This window comes from Salmo salar, chromosome ssa16, assembly GCF_905237065.1.
Source record: "Salmo salar chromosome ssa16, Ssal_v3.1, whole genome shotgun sequence".
NCBI classification, from domain to species: Eukaryota; Metazoa; Chordata; class Actinopteri; order Salmoniformes; family Salmonidae; genus Salmo; species Salmo salar.
Window position 1 is genome coordinate 40,850,530 of NC_059457.1, and position 19,227 is coordinate 40,869,756.

General features: G+C 42.2%; 1 protein-coding gene across 5 annotated transcripts in view; it reads right to left on the bottom strand.

Moving 5' to 3' along the window:
• Window positions 1-9,999: 9,999 nt before the first annotated feature.
• LOC106573813 (epidermal growth factor receptor substrate 15-like 1) overlaps window positions 10,000-19,227 on the bottom strand; it is a 29,306-nt gene continuing 20,078 nt past the window's right edge. For 2 of the 5 annotated variants that reach the window (XM_014149161.2, XM_014149160.2), the window contains exons 23-24: window positions 18,886-19,094; window positions 10,000-14,546 (exon numbers count right to left, since the gene is read on the bottom strand). In XM_014149161.2, the coding sequence (XP_014004636.1) occupies window positions 14,400-14,546; window positions 18,886-19,094 (356 nt within the window). In that variant the 3' untranslated portion in view covers window positions 10,000-14,399. Of the gene's footprint in view, window positions 14,547-15,013; window positions 15,031-18,885; window positions 19,095-19,227 lie in introns of all 5 variants that reach the window. The other 3 variants (XM_014149162.2, XM_014149163.2, XM_014149165.2) reach the window with 3 other exon arrangements.

Below are 19,227 nucleotides of genomic sequence, written 5' to 3' on the forward strand. Positions count from 1 at the left end.
CATTTCATTTCCGTACTTCCATTAGTATAAGGTAAATACAAACTTACCTAGGAATTTCCTGTTATTTTATACGGAGACAGTTAACATTCCGAACACAGGACTTGCTTGGGTTTCAAGTAATATGTCCAGAAATGAGTGGTCTATTGGCACAGAATTATTTTCACACGTGCAGCTGTATCCTTGAAATATAGACGGCTGTAATTCACAGCCCATTTTACTGCCTGGTGTTGCTTTTTGGCAGGTCTGGCATTTGGGGGAACATCAATGAGCATCTTGTCTAGAGGTTTAGATCTACAGTATTTACTCATTTGAGGGAGTTTTAATTCAAAAGGTCAAGAAGTATGAACCAACACACACATAAAGTCTCTGAATCTTTGGCTGGTTCATATAAAAAAAGTATATTTTGTATTTCAGATTCTTCAAAGTATCCACCCTTTGCCTTGATGACTGCTTTGCACACTCTTAGCATTCTCTCAACCATCTGCAGGAGGTAGTCACCTGGAATGCATTTCAATTAACAGGTGTGCCTTGTTAAATGTTAATTTGGGGAATTTATTTCCTTCGTAATGCATTTTAGCCAATCAGTTGTGTTGTGACAAGGTAGGGGTGTATACAGAAGTTAGCCCTATTTGGTAAAAGACCAAGTCCATATTATGGCAAGAACAGCTCAAATAAGCAAAGAGAAACGACAGTCTATCATTTCTTTAAGACATGAAGGTCAGTCAATACGGAAAATTTCAAGAAGTTTCTTCAAGTGCAGTCGCAAAACCCATCAAGCGCTATGATGAAACTGGCTTTCGTGAGGACCGCCACAGGAAAGGAAGACCCTGTGTTACCTCTGCTGTAGAGGAGTAACCAGCCTCAGAGTTACCAGCCTCAGAAATTGCACCCCAAATAAATGCTTCACAGAGTTCAAGCAACAGACACATCTTAACATCAACTGTTCAGAGGAGACTGAGTAAATCAGGCCTTCAGGGTAGAATTGCTGCAAAGAAACCACTACTAAACGATACCAATAAGAAGAAGAGACTTGCTTGGGCCATGAAACACGAGCAATGGACATTAGACCGGTGAAAATCTGTCCTTTGGTATGATGAGTCCAAATTTGAGATTTCTGGTTCCAACCGCCATGTCTTTGTGAGACTCGAGTGATCGGATGATCTCCGCATGTGTGGTTCCCACTGTGAAGCATGGAGGAGGTGGTGTGATAGTGTGGGGGTGCTTTGCTGGACACTGTCTGTCACGGGTGTCGTATGGATTGGACCAAACGCAGCGGGAGTGTGTACTCATCTTTTTATTAGGTAGAAAAAAGGAAAAACAAAACAAAACACATGTATACAAAAAAACAATGACGATAAACAGTCCTGTAAGGCTTACAGCTATACAAGGAACAACTACCCACAAAATCCCATAGAAAAACACCCCTCTTAAATAGGACCTTCAATTAGAAGCAACTAGGAGCAGCTGCTTCCAATTGAAGGTCAACCCAACAAACACCACATAGAAATATACATACTAGAACTAACATAGAAATAGACTAACAAGAACATAACCCAACAAACCCCGAACCACTCTAAACAAACACCCCTCTTAAATAAGAACATAGCCCGACAAACCCCGAAACACTCTAAACAAACACACCCCTGCCATGTCCTGACCAAACTACAACAACAAATAACCCCTTTACTGGTCAGGACGTGACACTGTCAGTGATTTATTTAGAATTAAAGGCACACTTAACCAGCATGGCTACCACAGCATTCTGTAGCGATACGCCATCCCATCTGGGGCCTGTTGCACAAAAGTAGAATTAAGACATCCGGGATAAATGACTCAGCTGAGCTCAATGAAGCCAAAACATGTGCGTCCAGGCTTAATTGGTTGCACAAAGACCAAGCCAGGATGAGCAGACACGGATTCATTAAGCCAGGTGAAACCAATCCTGGATAGGTGCGCGCTCACGGCTCACTCAAATAGACCCCGCCACAGATCACAGATTAACTGATTTACCATGGCAACTAGAGCCGCGTACTTTTCCCCGTCGGAAGCACAAATCCTCATGGAGGCATACGAGGAGGTAAAATATATAATTAAGAAGAAAGGCAACACCGCCACAGTGATAAAGCAAAGAGAAAAAGCGTGGCAAAGTATTGCAGACCGCCTGAATGCGTAAGTAGTGCACAATTACACAGTCACCGCTCCGCTGAAACATCACAATTACAATTCAAATATTTAATTCACATCTCCAAAAATGCAGTTGTACTGTAATTATGAAACGGTTAAATTTTTAATTGAAATGCACTGCAGATATGAGTGAAATTGTGTAAAGTAACTCATCACACTGTATAAAGCTATGATAGATTTTTTGATATTTTTACTGAAAACAAGACAAAAATACCAAGTAATTTTTTGCAGTGTGACTCCATTAAATGTGTGTGTGTGTGTGTGTGTGTAGATTAAACATGAACGGGCCAAAACGGACATGGCAGCAGGTCAAAATCAAATACAAGAACATTCTGCAGAATGGTATGGTCCCTGACTAATATTTAACAAAGCACAAGCATATATTGTACCCAGAAGGTGCCTGCTCACACATTGTCTGTACTGTTTTAGCAGTGAAAAAGAATACCCACAGACAAGGCACGGGTGGTGGGTCACCAAAGGCTGACCTTACCCCAGCAGAGGACATGGCCTTGGAGCTAAATAAAGGCAGGCCCGTCTTAGAGGGGATCCCTGGGGGGAAAGAGACGAGCATAGGTTCCTCCCAAGATGCCACCCGCTTCATTCAAGGTATGTCCTTCCATCTCTACATGGGATACAACCACATTCATATTGAATCAATTTGGACTGTCTGACTTTGGTTTACCTATTGCCTTGCAGTGTCTGGCAGCACTGTGTTCCTGTTAGAGCCACCAGCACAAGCACCAGACGATGCTGATCCAGTGAGTACTCCATCAAAGGCATACTGTAGGCCTGGCATGTCTTGTCTACTAGCTTCAATATGAATCCGATTAAATGTGATAGGGTGAAGGCCCCAGTGCAGCAGCAACAGCACATGATGGAGACGATGATGAGGAGGAGACCATCTCTCTGGATTCCAGAAGGCATGAGGTATCATGTTAAGACTGTGAAAGTACTATTTACTCTACAATGGTGAGGAGTCCTCATCAAAATCAAAAAATCTAATTTCTTTTACAGGACCCAGATGCTATACAGTGGGAAAACCAGCCTGGCAACATAGTGCGTATTAATAAAAGGACACCACATCCTGCCAAATTCCAGCTGCGCTAATTGTATTGTGTTCACAGAGCTCACAAGCTATCAGAAAGTTGTATGGCAACCACCTCCGGCGCCAAATAGAACTGGCAGACATAGACATTCAGTACAAGAAGAAAAAGATGGAAAATCTTGCACTGGAGTCCGAAATAAAAAAGAGGACAATTAGGAAACTGGACCTTGAAATAAAAAAACTTGAGAGGGAGGTGAGATATGCCTTCAATGTACACTGTATGCTAACTGTAACACAAATGTATTAATCATTATTTTTCTTTCCTCCCCCAGCTCCAAGAAGATGACACAGCTCAAAATAAAAATTAGGTATATTCTCGTAAAGTCAAGTGAGCCATGACATATGAGCTCTTATTGTGAGCACACAGGACGGTGGCATCTTTCTAAGGTTTTTTTTATTTTCCCAGCAATCAGTACAACCAAGTCATCGTTATAAGGCATCGCCCTCTTTTGCCCACCCCCCAGCACCAGGTGTGGCCACTAGCCTATATGAAGGCCCAAAATTGTGTGTTCCTTTCTGCTCTGACAATGGCATGCCCATTCGTGCGAGATGTGGTGGATGAAGAAGCACTTGTGCTGAGGAGAGCCTTCAGGCGAGAAAGGGTCTTCAGGGACCGGTTGGACCCACTGGCCTTCCCTGATGACCATCTATATGAAAGATACAGGTTTTCTGCAGATGGCATCAGGTATCTATGCAGACTACTGGGTCCCAGGATTAAGCACCGCACTGCACGGAGCCATGCACTGAGTGTGGAGCAAATGGTTTGTGTGGCCTTGCGCTTTTTTTCTAGTGGAGCCTTCCTGTACTCAGTGGGGGATGCAGAACAGCTGAACAAGGCCACAATTTGCCGCACAATAAGGAGTGTGTGTCTGGCTATCAAAGCATTAGCAGATGTCTTCATCTCCTTCCCTGGCCACAGAAGACTGTGACATCAAAGAGGAGTTCTATAGGATTGCAGGTAAGAGGATCTACAAATTACAGGACAACTGTTAACACATAGTAGGATACTCATTACTTTGTGTGACAGGTTTCCCCAATGTCATTGGTGCAGTGGACTGCACACACATAAGGATAAAAGCCCCCTCAGGTGCCCATGAGGCCGATTTTGTGAATAGGAAATCCTTTCACAGCATTAATGTTCAGGTGAACATAACTTTTTGATATTGTCCATTGACGAACACTCTGCATTGCCAGTGATGTGCATTGATTGGTGTAATATTCCTCATCTTATGATTTCAGATGGTCTGCAATGCTGACTGTGTGATCAGCAATGTTGTGGCAAAATGGCCTGGCTCAGTCCATGACTCCAGAATCTTTCGGGCCTCTGAAATCTATCAGTGCCTATCACAAGGTAAGCCACACAACCCCTATTTATAACCATCATGGCTGTGTCAAGAATATCACTGTGTTTATGAGGTAGTAATGATGAGATTTTGTGTTGACAGGTGAATTCTCTGGTGTGCTGCTGGGAGACAGGGGGTATGGCTGCCAGCCTTTTCTCCTGACACCTTTCACAGACCCCCAGGAAGCACAGCAGGCCTACAACCATGCCCATGCCAGGACCAGGGCCAGAGTTGAAATGACCTTTGGCCTCCTGAAGGCACGCTTTCACTGCCTTCACAAATTAAGGGTCAGCCCTGTTAGGGCATGTGATATTACTGTGGCTTGTGCTGTCCTCCACAATGTGGCCTGCCTGAGGAAGGAGAGGGCCCCCAGAGTGCCACCAGCCATGGACTGGGACAATCCGGCAATCTTCCCTGATGACGACAGTGGTCGGCTGCTGAGGGACCAATATGTGTTGAATTATTTTAGTTAGTATGTGTGCTTTCAATTTTGGTTAAATATGTCCTGCGGTGGCAGAGGAATTGGGTTTTTTTGGGTTCGTTTTTTTACGAATTTGGCCTCTTATGATGTTTGTGCGGTATACTGTGTGTAATACAAGGCTGCAGGGAGGCTACTGCATCCATTCATTTGTCTGTTCAGTTGATGTGTATGGATTTGTCCTGCATTTATTTTAGTGTGCAGACATGCAGGGTGTGTTATATACAGACCTTTGAATGTGTATGTATCATTTTGTATAATATGCTTGGATTCTGTGCTTTCCATCTTGTAGTCACTGTGACTTCAGTTTCGAAAGGAGCTGATGGTTTACCTGCTTTGTTTTGTCCTTATTCAATAAAGGAACATAATGTTACACATTGTGTTTTTATATTCATATGGAATGTGTATTTGTTTATATGACAGAGTACTAGGGCCACACTGAAGAAAAAGGATAAAGTCATAAATTTATGAGGCTGGTTCTTTCTGCAGAAAAGCTACATATTGTTTTTACAGTTTTGATACTTATGACAATGTGATACTTAATATTCTGGCACATCAGCATGTCTTTGTTTATGAAACCATACTGAAGTACAATTTCACGAAATGCCCCACATCTGTCATTTTAACAACTGTCCTCCTTTAAAACAACCGGTTACAATATTATTACTTGTGTTTTTTTTCCCCTCTGTGGCCCTAATATTCTATCATTTTATATATAGCCTTATAGTCTATGGGAAACTGTAAATTATCTAATGATAGCAACATAATCTAAAAATTATTTTTTATCCAAAATCATTGAAATTAATGATCACAAACGTTTAAATAATGACAGTGGGTCTAGTTATGTGATAACAATGTATAGTGAGCAGTGAAATAACTATTGGTTTCCATTTGTGGTGACTGCTGACTGACATTAGGGATGAGATTAAATAGATCCTGGAATTTAGCCTGGTCTGGAGCAGGCTAGCTCCACAGAATAAATCTCCATGGTAATTTATACCATAACATATCCTCCTGCCCCCTATCCATCTTTAGTGCAACCGGATTACGGATCAATTGAGCCAGGATCACCAAGATATCCTGGCTTAATCCCTTATCCTAGTTTTGTGCAACAGGCCCCTGGTTTGCACTTAGTGGGACTATTATTTGTTTTTCAACAGGACAACGACCCAAAACACACCTCCAGGCTGTGTAAGGGCTATTTGACCAAGAACGAGAGCGATGGAGTGCTGCATCAGATGACCTGGCCTCCACAATCACCAGACCTCAACCCAATTGGGATGGTTTGGGATGAGTTGGACCGCAGAGTGAAGGAAAAGCAGCCAACAAGTGCTCAGCATATGTGGGAACTCCTTCAAGGCTGTTGGAAAAGCATTCCAAGTGAAGTTGGTTGAGAGAATGCCAAGAGTGTGCAAAGCTGTCATCAAGGCAAAGGGTGGCTACTTTGAAGAATCTAAAATCTGAAATATGTTTGGTTACTAAATGATTCCATGTGTTACTTCATAGTTTGTCTTCACTATTATTCTACAATGTAAAAAATTGTAAAAAAAAAAAAAAAAACTTGAATGAGTAGGTGTGTCCAAACTTTTGACTGGTACTGTATGTACAAAAGTATGTGGACACGCCTGAGTTGATTCGGCTATTTCAGCCAGTTGTTGCTGACAGGTGTTTAAAATCGAGCACCAAGCCATTTAATCTCCATAGCCAAACATTGGCAGTAGAATGGCCTTACTGAAGAGCTCAGTGACGTTCAACGTGACACCGCCATGGGTTGCCCTGATTAACTGTAAGTGATATTATTGTGAAGTGGACACATCTAGGAGCAACAACGGCTCAGCCGCGAAGTGGTAGACCACACAAGCTCACAGAATGGGACCGCCGAGTGCTGAAGCACGAAGCAACACTCACTACCGAGTTCCAAACTGGAAGCAACGTCAGCACAAGAGCTGTTCGTCTGGAGCTTCATGAAATGGGTTTCCATAGCTGAGCAGCCACACACAAGCCTAAGTTCACCATGTGCAATGCCAAGCGTTGGTTGGAGTAGTGTAAAGCTCGCCGCCATTGCAATCTGGAATAGTGGAAACGCGTTCTCTGGAGTGATGAATCACACTTCACCATCTGGCATCTGACAGACAAATCTGGGTTTGGCGGATGCCAGGAGAACGCTACCTGCTCCAATGCATAGTGCCAACTGTAAAGTTTGGTTAGGGAGGAGGAATAATGGTCTGGGGCTGTTTTTCATGGTTCTGGCTAGGCCCTTTAGTTCCAATGAAGGAAAATCTTAACGCTACATCATTCTAATGGATTCTGTGCTTCCAACTTTGTGGCAACAGTTTGGGGAAGGCCCTTTCTTGTTTCAGCATGACAATGCCCCCGTGCACAAAGCGAGTTCCATACAAAAATGGTTTGTCAAGATCGATTTGGAAGAACTTGACTGGCCTGCACAGAGCTCTGACCTCAACCCCAATGAACAGCTTTGGGATGAATTGGAAAGCCAACTGCCAGGCCTAATTGCCCAAAATCAGTGGCCAACCTCACTAATGCACTTGTGGCTGAATGGAAGCAAGTCCCCACAGCAATGTTCCAACATCTAGTGTAAAGCCTTCCAAGAAGAGTAGAGGCTGTTATAGCAGCAAAGGGGGGACCAACTTCATATTAATGCCCATGATTTTGGAATGAGATGTTCGACGAGCAGGTGTCTACATACTTTTGGTCATATTGACTCTTTGCATCAACTTCATGTAATTGTCAATAAAAGCCTCTGACACTTGTGAAATGCTTGTAATTATACTTCAGTATTCCATAGTAACATCTGACAAAAATATCTAAAGACACTGAAGCAGCAAACTTTGTGGAAATTAATATTTCTGTCATTCTCAAAACTTTTGGCCACGACTGTACCTTGCTGCATTGATGGAATCCTTCAGATTCATACTAAGAAATCACATAACCACTAAGGGGAAAAGTCTGTATGGTTTGTACTTGTTCAAATAAACAGCAAGGGAATTGTTTAACACAGCTAATAAAGACAGGGGTATCAATTTGAGCATTTGTGTTATGACTATGGCTTGTCATATTATACACTTTACATAAAATGTTACATTAAATATATGTCCCAATATACATAACATTAAGGACACCTGCTCTTTCCATGACTAAGACTGGCCAGGTGAATCCCTTAGTGATGTCACTTGTTAATTCCACTTCAATCAGTGTAGATGAAGGGGAGGAGACAGGGTAAAGGATTTTTAAGCCTTGAGACAATTGAGATGTGGATTGTGTATGTGTGCCATTCAGAGGGTGAATGGGAAAGACAAAATATATAAGTGCCTTTGAACGGGGTATGGTAGTAGGTGCCATGCGCACCGGTTTGTGTCAAGAACTGCAACACTGCTGGGTTTTTCATGCTCAACAGTTTCCCGTGTGTATCAAGAATGGTCCACCACCCAAAGGACATACAGCCAACTTGTGGGAAGCATTGGAGTCAACATGGGCCAGCATCCTTGTGGATAGCTTTTGACAGACTGTAGAGAGTCCATGCCCCGACGAATTGAGGCTGTTCTAGGTGGAAATTGGAGGGGGGGGGGTTCCTAATATTTAGTACACTCGTGGCCAAAAGTTTGACCACAGGTTCACAGTGGGATTAAGGTCTGGGGAGTTTTCTGGCTATGGACCCAAAATATCAATGTTTTTTTCCCCGAGCCACTTAGTTATCACTTTTGCCTTATGGCAAGGTGCTCCATCATGCTGGAAAAGGCATTGTTTGTCACCAAACTGTTCCTGGATAGGTGGGAGAAGTTGCTCTCGGAGGCTGTGTTGGTACCATTCTTTATTCATGGCTGTGTTCTTAGGCAAAATTGTGATTGAGTCCACTACCTTGGATGAAAAGCAACCTCACACATGAATGGTCTCAGGATGCTTTACTGTTGGCATGACACAGGACTGATGGTAGCGCTCATCTTGTCTTCTCCGGACAAGCTTTTTTCCGGATGCCCCAAACAATCGGAAAGGGGATTGATCAGAGAAAATGACTTTACCCCAGTCCTCAGCAATCCAATCCCTGTACCTTTTGCAGAATATCAGTCTGTCCCTGATGTTTTTCCTGGAGAGAAGTGCTTCTTTGCTGCCCTTCTTGACACCAGGCCATCCTCCAAAAGTCTTCGCCTCACTGTGCGTGCAGATGCACTCACATCTGCCTGCTGCTATTCCTGAGCAAGCTCTGTACTGGTGGTGCCCCAATCCCGCAGCTGAATCAACTTTAGGAGACTGTCCTGGCGCTTGCTGGACTTTCTTGGGCGCCCTGAAGCCTTCTTCACAACAATTGAACCGCTCTCCTTGAAATTCTTGATGATCCGATAAATGGTTGATTTAGGTGCAATCTTACTGGCAGCAATATCCTTGCCTGTGAGGCACTTTTTGTGCAAAGCAATGATGACAGCACGTGTTTCCTTGCAGGTAACCATGGTTGACAGAGCAAGAACAATGATTCCAAGCCCCACCCTCCTTTTGAAGCTTCCAGTCTGTTATTCAAACTCAATCAGCATGACAGAGTGATCTCCAGCCTTGTCCTCGTCAAGACTCACACATGTGTTAACGAGAGAATCACTGGCAGCTGGTCCATTTGTGGCATGGCTGAAATGCAGTGGAAATGTTTTGGGGGGGATTCAGTTCATTTGCATGGCAAAGAGAGACTTTGCAATTAATTACAATTCATCTGATCACTCTTCATAACATTCGGGAGTATATGCAAATTGCCATCATACAAACTGAGGAAGCAGACTTTGTGAAAATTTATATTTGTGTCATTCTCAAAACTTTTGGCCACAACTGTACTCAGTGCCCGTGCAAAAGGAAAATCGATTAAATAAAAAAACACCAAAAAACACCTATTCATTTAAATGAAATGTTTATTCTAGTAAACAATGACCATGTACATAGGATTAACATTTAAAATAAATCCAAGCATTTTTTTTTACTCTTAGTGTATAGTCATATATCCTCAAAATGTTTTAAGTTGCACATTTTTTCACTTCTTATGGGACAAATATAACAGACATAATATACCGTTTAAGACAGCTTTGATTATTTCTTCTCATCTACAGCGGAAGGACAATTAAAGGCAGACCAAAAGAAAATGGAATGCATCGAGCTTCAGAAGTCAGATCATTTGTCAGAAAAACAAAAGATAAGTCCTCTACAATCTCTACAATCTGTTTAGGCTTGTATTAGGCCTCTGCATGTATCTCTGAATGTAAGATCAAACTCAGCCAAGTTGGGGCAGAGGGCACTCATATTAAAAGCATAGATATATTAAAAGTCCAATGGGATTCACAAGTATTTTTAGCACACGAACAACGAGAAAAATATGAAATAAAATCTATTGCACGATGTAGGTATCAAAGTCAAAATACAGCATGAGTGGTAAGTATGTAGAGAACACTAGGTAGTGTATGAGAGAACAGTTCGGCCCTATTTCAATACTCTCAAAATGCATCCTTCCATCCTGCCTCCCTAATCTGACATGATTGGATGGGTGATTGGGATACATAATGGAACCCTTTCTTTCACCAATCCAACAGTGTCAGATCAAGGGAAGACCTAATCAGTTGCACAACTGAATGCATTCAAGCGAAATGTGTCATCCGCATTTAACCCAACCCCTCTGAATCAGAGGTGCTGCCTTAATTGACATCATCAGCGCCCAGGGAGCAGTTGTTGTTGGGGGTTAACTGTCTTGCTTAAGGGCAGAATGGCATATTTGTTTCCACCTAGCCGGCTCAGGGATTCAAACCAGCAACCTTTCAGTTACTGGCCCAATGCTCTTAACCGCTAGGCTAACTTCAAAGAATGGAGTAAGAAAGGATGGATGTATTTTCAAGGCATACAAAAAGGGCCATGAAATGACCAATGAACAGAGAGCTGTGGCTGAGTCTCCGACCAACCAAACACCCTCACTGTGGATTTCCCCTAACCCGAAGGCACACTGCAGGGGTTCTGACATAGAGCAGGCTGGGTAAGGGCGGGAGTGTTGGCATCCCAAGCTTCGAGAGTCTGACCTGTGATTAAAACACCACAGGTAGGGCCAAAAAGGTCAAGGGTCAAATGCAGACGATGACAGGTTACCTCCCCACTGGGCACAGATATCAGTTCAACGTCTAGTTTTGATTTACATTTGGTTGAGTTGTCAACTAACATGAATTCAACAACAAAAATTCAACATGTCATTTGATTTACGTTAAAAGTTAGGGTTAGGGGTACCCTAACCCTAGCCTCTGCCGAGTACCCAAAAAACCGATGTTCCGGTTTTAAGGGGAAATGGAAAAAGAGCCTGTGAAGCGACTTCCACATTTAGGCGTTAACAAGACACGGCGCACCATCTTAACTCCTCCACCACATTTACTGGATTGGTTGAACAGTGCAGAAGAGAACCTCCCCCAACAGTTTTTTTTCTTCTGGTCAAGACCACTATGTAGTGGATCTAGTTTCAGGCGTTTCTTTTACCCCTGCTTTGTTAGGTTACCCTAACCCTAACCCAAAATACCAAATTCCCTCACGTTGATGACTTTTTTCTACATTGACTCAACGTCATCACATACATTTTTTTGTTAAAATGACGTGGAAACAACATTGATTCAACCAGTTTTGCCCAGTGAGTCAGCTATACACAGCAGCACAGTTAAAGGTCAAATCTGTACCAGAACCGGTTCTTCACATAGAGTATAATTACACTGTTTTAACCACTAGAGCAAATAAGTTTGATATGTAAACATGAACAAATAAATGTTACGGAGAGATGGTTTCTATTTCCACCTTGTGGCAGCGTTAACGGCCCATACCACTGAATTGTAACTTAAATCATGTCATTTTCCAACCCAAAGGGGATGTAACTTTCATAATGCATTTTCACAACATCCCATATAGTTAGGTGAGGTCTTTTCACTCAGCCTAGTACAATAGTAGGTGACAACAATGATATTACATGGAAGCTTATAAAAGTCAATGTAGGACACATACAGTTCAGTACAACAGGAAAACATAGAACACTGGGGCAATTAATGTAAGTGTCCTTTTCATATGATTAGGACCTCAGCTGCTATCATCATCATCTCTATTCAGTTCAATTCAAAGCTTAATTAAGGTGAAAGTGAAGCAAAACCCACAGGTGTAATGTGCTAAGCAGGCAGTACCATCAGCAAGGAGTTTCAAGTAAAAGACAAAGCAGCTATAAATAAAAGTGGTTGAGCCCAAGTTGTAACATCAAACTATGACACACTGTACCGTAAACAGCGGAATATTCCAGTTATAGCTGTGAAACTCATGTGACCTAATGAATTTGCATATCATTGATGGTTAGCTGAAGAAAACCACAGGCCATTTCTAACTTTCTTTAACCTCTCTGCAGCTTGTGCTTGTAGGTTTGTAATTTTTGGCAGCTCTTTTCAACTAGAATCGTAATAAACAACATTTTTCTGTCTTTTAACAAATAATACCTAAAATAATAAAATAACACATCACATAATAAAAAAAATTATAATAAAAAAACTCTATAATAAAACAATAAAACTTGAAATAATTTCCCTCATCTCGCCTTTTTGGTTGTTGTTTGATATACATCACAGCTTTGTGAACTTACTTGAACTTTCAGAGGAGGCACAGCTAAGTACCCATTCCTTCTTCCTATGTTCGCTGAAGAAGCACTGAATTGTTGTCAAAACAATGCATCTACTATCTCACACTCAAAGAGAAAGAAAATATATCTGTACAGTTTGTTCTGGTCCAAACAGACCTCTCTCTCACACAACACTTACAGTAGCCAGTCAGAGAACCCTGCCACTGGCTTGCCACATTCACATAATAAACCAATACTAAAATAATGTCTCAATCTTAATAAGCATTCCAGCATAACCTTTAGGTATTCCCTTTTTCACATCTGTCAGAGCTCTAGTTGCGATTCATGCTCATTCACCAAACCAACACATATTATGTTCATCTTTACATCTTTCATGTTGAGCCAGCCTCTATAGTGCATTTTAACAGTGCATCAGTTCATTCTAAAACCACGGGTCATCATCTTTTCCCCTCCCCACCTATCAATTAAAAACAGTAAGAGAGATTGTGATTGTTGGCTTCAATCTCCCACTCCAACTCCAACCTACTATCGTAAAGTCAAATCCAGTTCCATTTCCACCAGTGATGTAGTGGTAAACAAATTGGTTGGTAAACTCTGATCACCGGTCGTGGTGAAAAAAGTAATGCATTTTTCCGCAAAAAGTGGATTAACTGTCACAAAAAATAAAAAAGGTTGGTAAACTGCATTTACTAGAGTTTCCCCTTCACTACACCACTACACCACTACACCACTGGTGTCCACTTAGGGCCCAGGATAACCCCAAAAGTTCTGTTTTGTATTTTTTTTTGCTTTGAGAATTTGTCCATCCAGAGATTGTGTGGTGACGTGTTTGTTTCTGTGTGTGCGTATCAGATGGCGTGTGTATGTGTGTTGTGGCGGTGGTATGTGTCTGTGTGTGTGGTTTAGGAAGCGGTCATGTGTTGGGCACATCGGCCCTGAGAGAAATGGCCAGCTCCAGGTCCTTCACAGTGTGATGGGGTATGGTGTGTGAGTCGTACACGCATGTGTTATGTATGTGTATGTGTCCAAGTAATGCTAGTAAGAGTATGTCTATCTGTGTGTTTGTCTATATGTGTCTGTATCTCTATGTGTGTGTTTGTCTATATGTGTCTGTATCTCTGTGTGTGTGTTTGTCTATATGTGTCTGTATCTCTATGTGTGTGTTTGTCTATATGTGTCTGTATCTCTATGTGTGTGTTTGTCTATATGTGTCTGTATCTCTATGTGTGTGTTTGTCTATATGTGTCTGTATCTCTATGTGTGTGTTTGTCTATATGTGTCTGTATCTCTATGTGTGTGGGCATCCCACTGGGCACAGAATTCAGTTCAACGTCTAGTTTTGATTTACATTTCTTTGAGTTGTCAACTAACGTGAACTCAACATGAAATCAACAAAAAAATCCCCATGTCATTGGATTTAGGTTAAAAGTTGGTTGAAAAAAATACTAAATACCCTTACGTTACTGACTTTTTACAAATCCAATGAGTTTTCAACGTTAATTCAATGTCATCACGTATTTATTTTTTGTTGAAATGATGTGGAAACAACGTTGATTCAACCAGTTTTTGTGCAGTGGGATGTGTGTGTGTGTGTGTGTGTGTGTGTGTGTGTGTGTGTGTGTGTGTGTGTGTGTGTGTGTGTGTCCAGTCCAATCCAGGTCACCCATGGGACATCTCGGCCTTGCTGAGAGCGATGGCCAGCTCTAAGTCCTCTTGCTCCTGCTGCCGGAGTCTCTTCAGCCGCTCCCGCTCCGCTCGCTCACTCTCTCGCTTCGCCCATTCCAGTTGCTGAGCCTCATTTCCAAACTACAGAGAGAAGAGGAGAGAGGCATTTAACATACAAATGATTCATCCCTCACACCATATAGAAAACACATACATTAGGAGGTGTTTTGACAGATTATTGCATTTTAGTGAACCTTACACTATATATAAAGAGTAAACTTCCATGTTTGCCTGGCTACAGTAAGAGGATATACATGACTAGAGTTTTCATAGTCACCATCTACTCTGCTCAAGATTATAACTATACAACATATACACACATATTAACACACATCAGCACACACACAAAATATACACACTACTACACACACACACTAATTGACTTATCCCTATCCTTACTTTAATATTCAATTCAAGTGTGTTCTGCTGTTGGAGGAAAGGTGCTTCTTATAGTTAAACCTAAGAGGTTGTGCTCAGAGCCTACAGTACGAGACCAAAACACAAAACAAGCCACTATTCAATTTGACCGCATGTTCAAACATTCTTACCTTAACCTTTTCTGGTCCTGCGAAAGAAAAATGAATGATAAAACACCAAAGAAATAATTCACCAATCGCGCATCACCATCCAATTTTACACCGAGCACACTTCGAAACACCACAAGATACAACTATGACAAAGCAACATGGAGGAATTTCAGTTTGGTCCCAAGTGAAAATGAACAAGCAACTAAAAGCATATTTGAGATAACATGCAAAAGTGACATGCAGGGAGAAAATGGAAAGGAAGAAAGTGACATTTTCCTAATCTGTTAAAGTGATAGTATGAGATCTAGCCTGTGTAAGGATCACAGCAAAGTAGAGCTAGGAACTCTCCCATGCATACCAAAACACACATATCAGGAGACACTGCTTTACCAACCTTAGATCTGATTCAGATGTTAGACTCAAATGAACGCCTTCAATTCTGACTCACCAAAATAAATATGGAACAGAATCCATTGTGGCGTTTAATAGATACATTACATTTGTTTCAAATTATTCATCATTCAATTCAGGAGCCAAGTTAATATACGATTATATATTATTATTATATTATTATATGATATGGTATTTTCTAGATAATATCTTTATTGTGGAACACCATGCCTCTTTAGTTTCAATAAAATCCAGCCAGCTGATTCTGTTCAAATTGTTTTGGTTACTTTGGGAGTAGTTTGGCACAAGTCAGAGATGGTAAAGCAGGATCTATGCTACCAATGTCATGCAGCAGACCAACACTAACCAGACTGAGCAAACTAAGCCTCAAGAAAAGACAAACTGATACTGCATCTACACACTAGTAGGACAAACATCACTGATACACACCATAGACATGCTGGGTAAGAACTCAGGACTGAGAGCTGAGTAGTGATACTGCTGCTTCCCATGTCAACAGATCCCACAGCCAGACCAGTGACCTGGAGCTGTCAGTCACTAAACCACACCGGATTGGCTTCCCTCTCTGGCCTAGCTTGGCATAGGGCACACACTGACTGACTGACTGAATGACTTAATAAGGGACTGATGACACACTGACTGACTGACTGACTTACTGACTGACTTACTGACTGAATGACTTAATAAGTGACTGACTGACTGACTGACTGACTGACTGACTGACTGACTGGCTGACTGACTGGCTGACTGATTGACTGACTGCTGATGATTGGAGCTGAGATGGTAAGGGTCAATATTCAAATATGAGTATGCTGGATTATGGCTTCACTGAGTACATTTACATGCACACTAATCATTTTAGATTAAACAGATCATGGTAGTAGGCCGAGTATGGTAATAGTGTAAACACTTTACTTTGCTTATCTTAATCGGCGTGAAGTCAAAAACGAAGTAAGCATACGCCAATTATAACACCTGGTGTTCTGAGCAATCTGTTGAATCGGCGCTCCGGCTGTATATTTGATCTGCCAGCACCGGTAGTGCAATCCTCCCTCTTATCTGCGAGTGGGTTAAAAAAACTGAACGTATGCATCTAGATAATATCTTTATTGTGGAACACCATGCCTCTTTAGTTTCAATAAAATCCAGCCAGCTAGCAAATTGTTTTGGCCAAATGTATGTGGACACCACTTCAAATGAGTGGATTTGGCTATTTCAGCCACACTGGTTGTTGACAGGTGTATAAAATCCAACAGACAGCCATGCCATCTCCATAGACAAACATTGGCAGTAGAATGGCCTTACTGTAGAGCTCAGTGACTTTCAATGTGGAACCGTCATAGGATGCCACCTTTCCAACAAGTCAGTTTGTCAAATGCATGCCCTGCTAGAGTTGCCCCGGTCAACTGTAAGTGCTGTTATTGTGAAGCGGAAATGTTTAGGAGCAAAAATAGCTCAGGCGCGAAGTGGTAGGCCAAACACAAGCTCACAGAACGGGACTGCTGAGTGCTGAAGTGCGTAAAAATAATCTGTCCTCGGTTGCAACACTCTCTACCGAGTTCCAAACATTCTCTGGAAGCAACATCAGCACAAGAACTCTTAGTCAGGAGCTTAATGAAATGGTTTTCCATGGCCAAGCAGCCGCACACAAGCCTAAGATCATAATGCGCAATGCCAAGCTTCGGCTGGAGTGGTGTAAAGCTCCCCGCCATTGGACTCTGGAGCAGTGGAAATGCGTGCTCTGGAGTGATGAATCACGCTTCACCATCTGGAATTCCGAAGGACGAACCTACCTGCCCCAATGCATAGTGCCAACTGTAAAGTTTGGTGGAGGAGGTTCAGGCTCCTTAGTTCCAATAAAGGGAAATCTTAACGCTGTTTCAGCATGACAATGCACCCGTGCAGAAAGCAAGGTCCATACAGAAATGGTGTGGAAGAACTTGACTGGCCTGTACAGAGCCCTGACCTCAACCCCATCAAACACCTTTGGGATGAATTGGAACGCCAACTGCGAGCCAGGCCTGATCGCCCAACATCAGTGCCTGACCTCACTAACCTCACTAATGCTCTTGTGGCTGAATAGAAGAAAGTCCCCACAGCAACGTTCCAACATCTAGTGGAAAACCTTCCCAGAAGAGTGGAGGCTGTTATAGCAGCAAAGGGGGGACCAACTCCATATTAATGCCCATGATTTTAGAATGAGATGTTTGACGAGCAGGTGTCCACATACTTTTGTCCATGTAGTGTCGTTTTCACATACAAACTTTATATGTCCGAACTTAGAATCAAATAGGCTTTTCAAAAATAACATGGTCACTGTGGTAAAACATTTATTGTGATTGCCTATTATCTGTATTTATTTAAGTCCCATCAGGCAGCCTGATTTCAGATGTGTCCATGGAAACAGGATTATTAGGGAAATCGTTCCTTCTTGCAAAGCATACAAACGTTTTAAACAAAGTATTATATTAATATGACTATCCACAATAATGGTATTATTGTGTGAATGTAACTGTACTCACAGACAGCCCAGGCCATAGCACCACACTGGCTGGATTATTCAACACTGATTTTAAGGCAACCACTGGCTGGTTGAATAATAATTCACACTCTGCCAGAATCCACTTATTGGACTGCCAGAGAGGATTGCCAGAGATATAATACTTTCCAATTGCGCTTGTTTAAGCCCTCAAACTCAACTCTGAACCTCAAAGCAAGTTCAACTGCGTTTCCTTTCATTGTTCCCCTCTAATCAGGGTGTAATTAATTATCAGGTAGAACAGAAAACCAGCAGGCTCCGGACCTCATTGGACAAGAGTTGAATACCCCTGCGCTATAGCATGCTAACTAGCAGCAAACCACAGGAAAAATATATTTCTATTTGTTTAAATGTTCCGATCGCAGCGTACACATCAAACCACAAAAATGGCTGACACCCTTGCCTGCACAAGTACTGGGGATCACTTCTGCAATGCAGCTTCTGTGCTTTACTGCACAACATCAAATGCATTGTAGGTGGTGTGCAACCAACTACAATGTATGTGTTGAGAGAAATCCCCCCCAGAATCAGAACCCAGTATAGACAAGTGAGTGTCTTCTTCAACAGGAAACAGCTTGTGTCATCATCTAAGATGTGAGGTATGGTTGGAACGCACGCTCAGATAATCAGTGATCATGAACAGTAGTTATTGCTAGGGATTATGCCATAGGTCTGAACAGTTAGCCTGTTACATGGTGGTTAATATGCCTGTCTCTGGTCTTTGTGTGGAGTGATGGTAGGTTATTCACAGAGACGTCTGCACAGTGAAGGGAGGCCAGGATGAGATGCAGCAGAAAGGTCTAGATAGACAGGCTGAGCCTTGTCGTCTGCTCTGCTCTAGATCCTTCAGTTAAACGTTGTGGGAGCTAGAAGTAGCGAGGTAGTGGCTAGGTATATAAAGACTGGTCTGGACAGAGAGAGAGTATCACTGAGCTCAACTTACAGAACTGAAGTCTGCAAAACCCAAGGAAGAGTCTTTAGAGGCTTTACTTGAGGCAGAAGGAGCAAAGGGGTCTTTGCCACTAAAGGGGTCTCCGACCACCTTTTTACTCTGAAATGGGTCGATGGCGTCACTGCCGAATGGCTGGAAGGGGTCGCAGGGCTTGGCCAAGTCACCCGCTCCTCCAGGCAAGTTGACAGGGCTGCTTTTACCTGAAGACATTGAGACAGTAAGGACACAGTCATTTCCCCAACAGATATGGTGTACTCCCATTTGAACTATAAATGTTACACTGATGTATCAAAGATTAAATATGTGGTTACGGGGACAACTTGAGGTATTAAG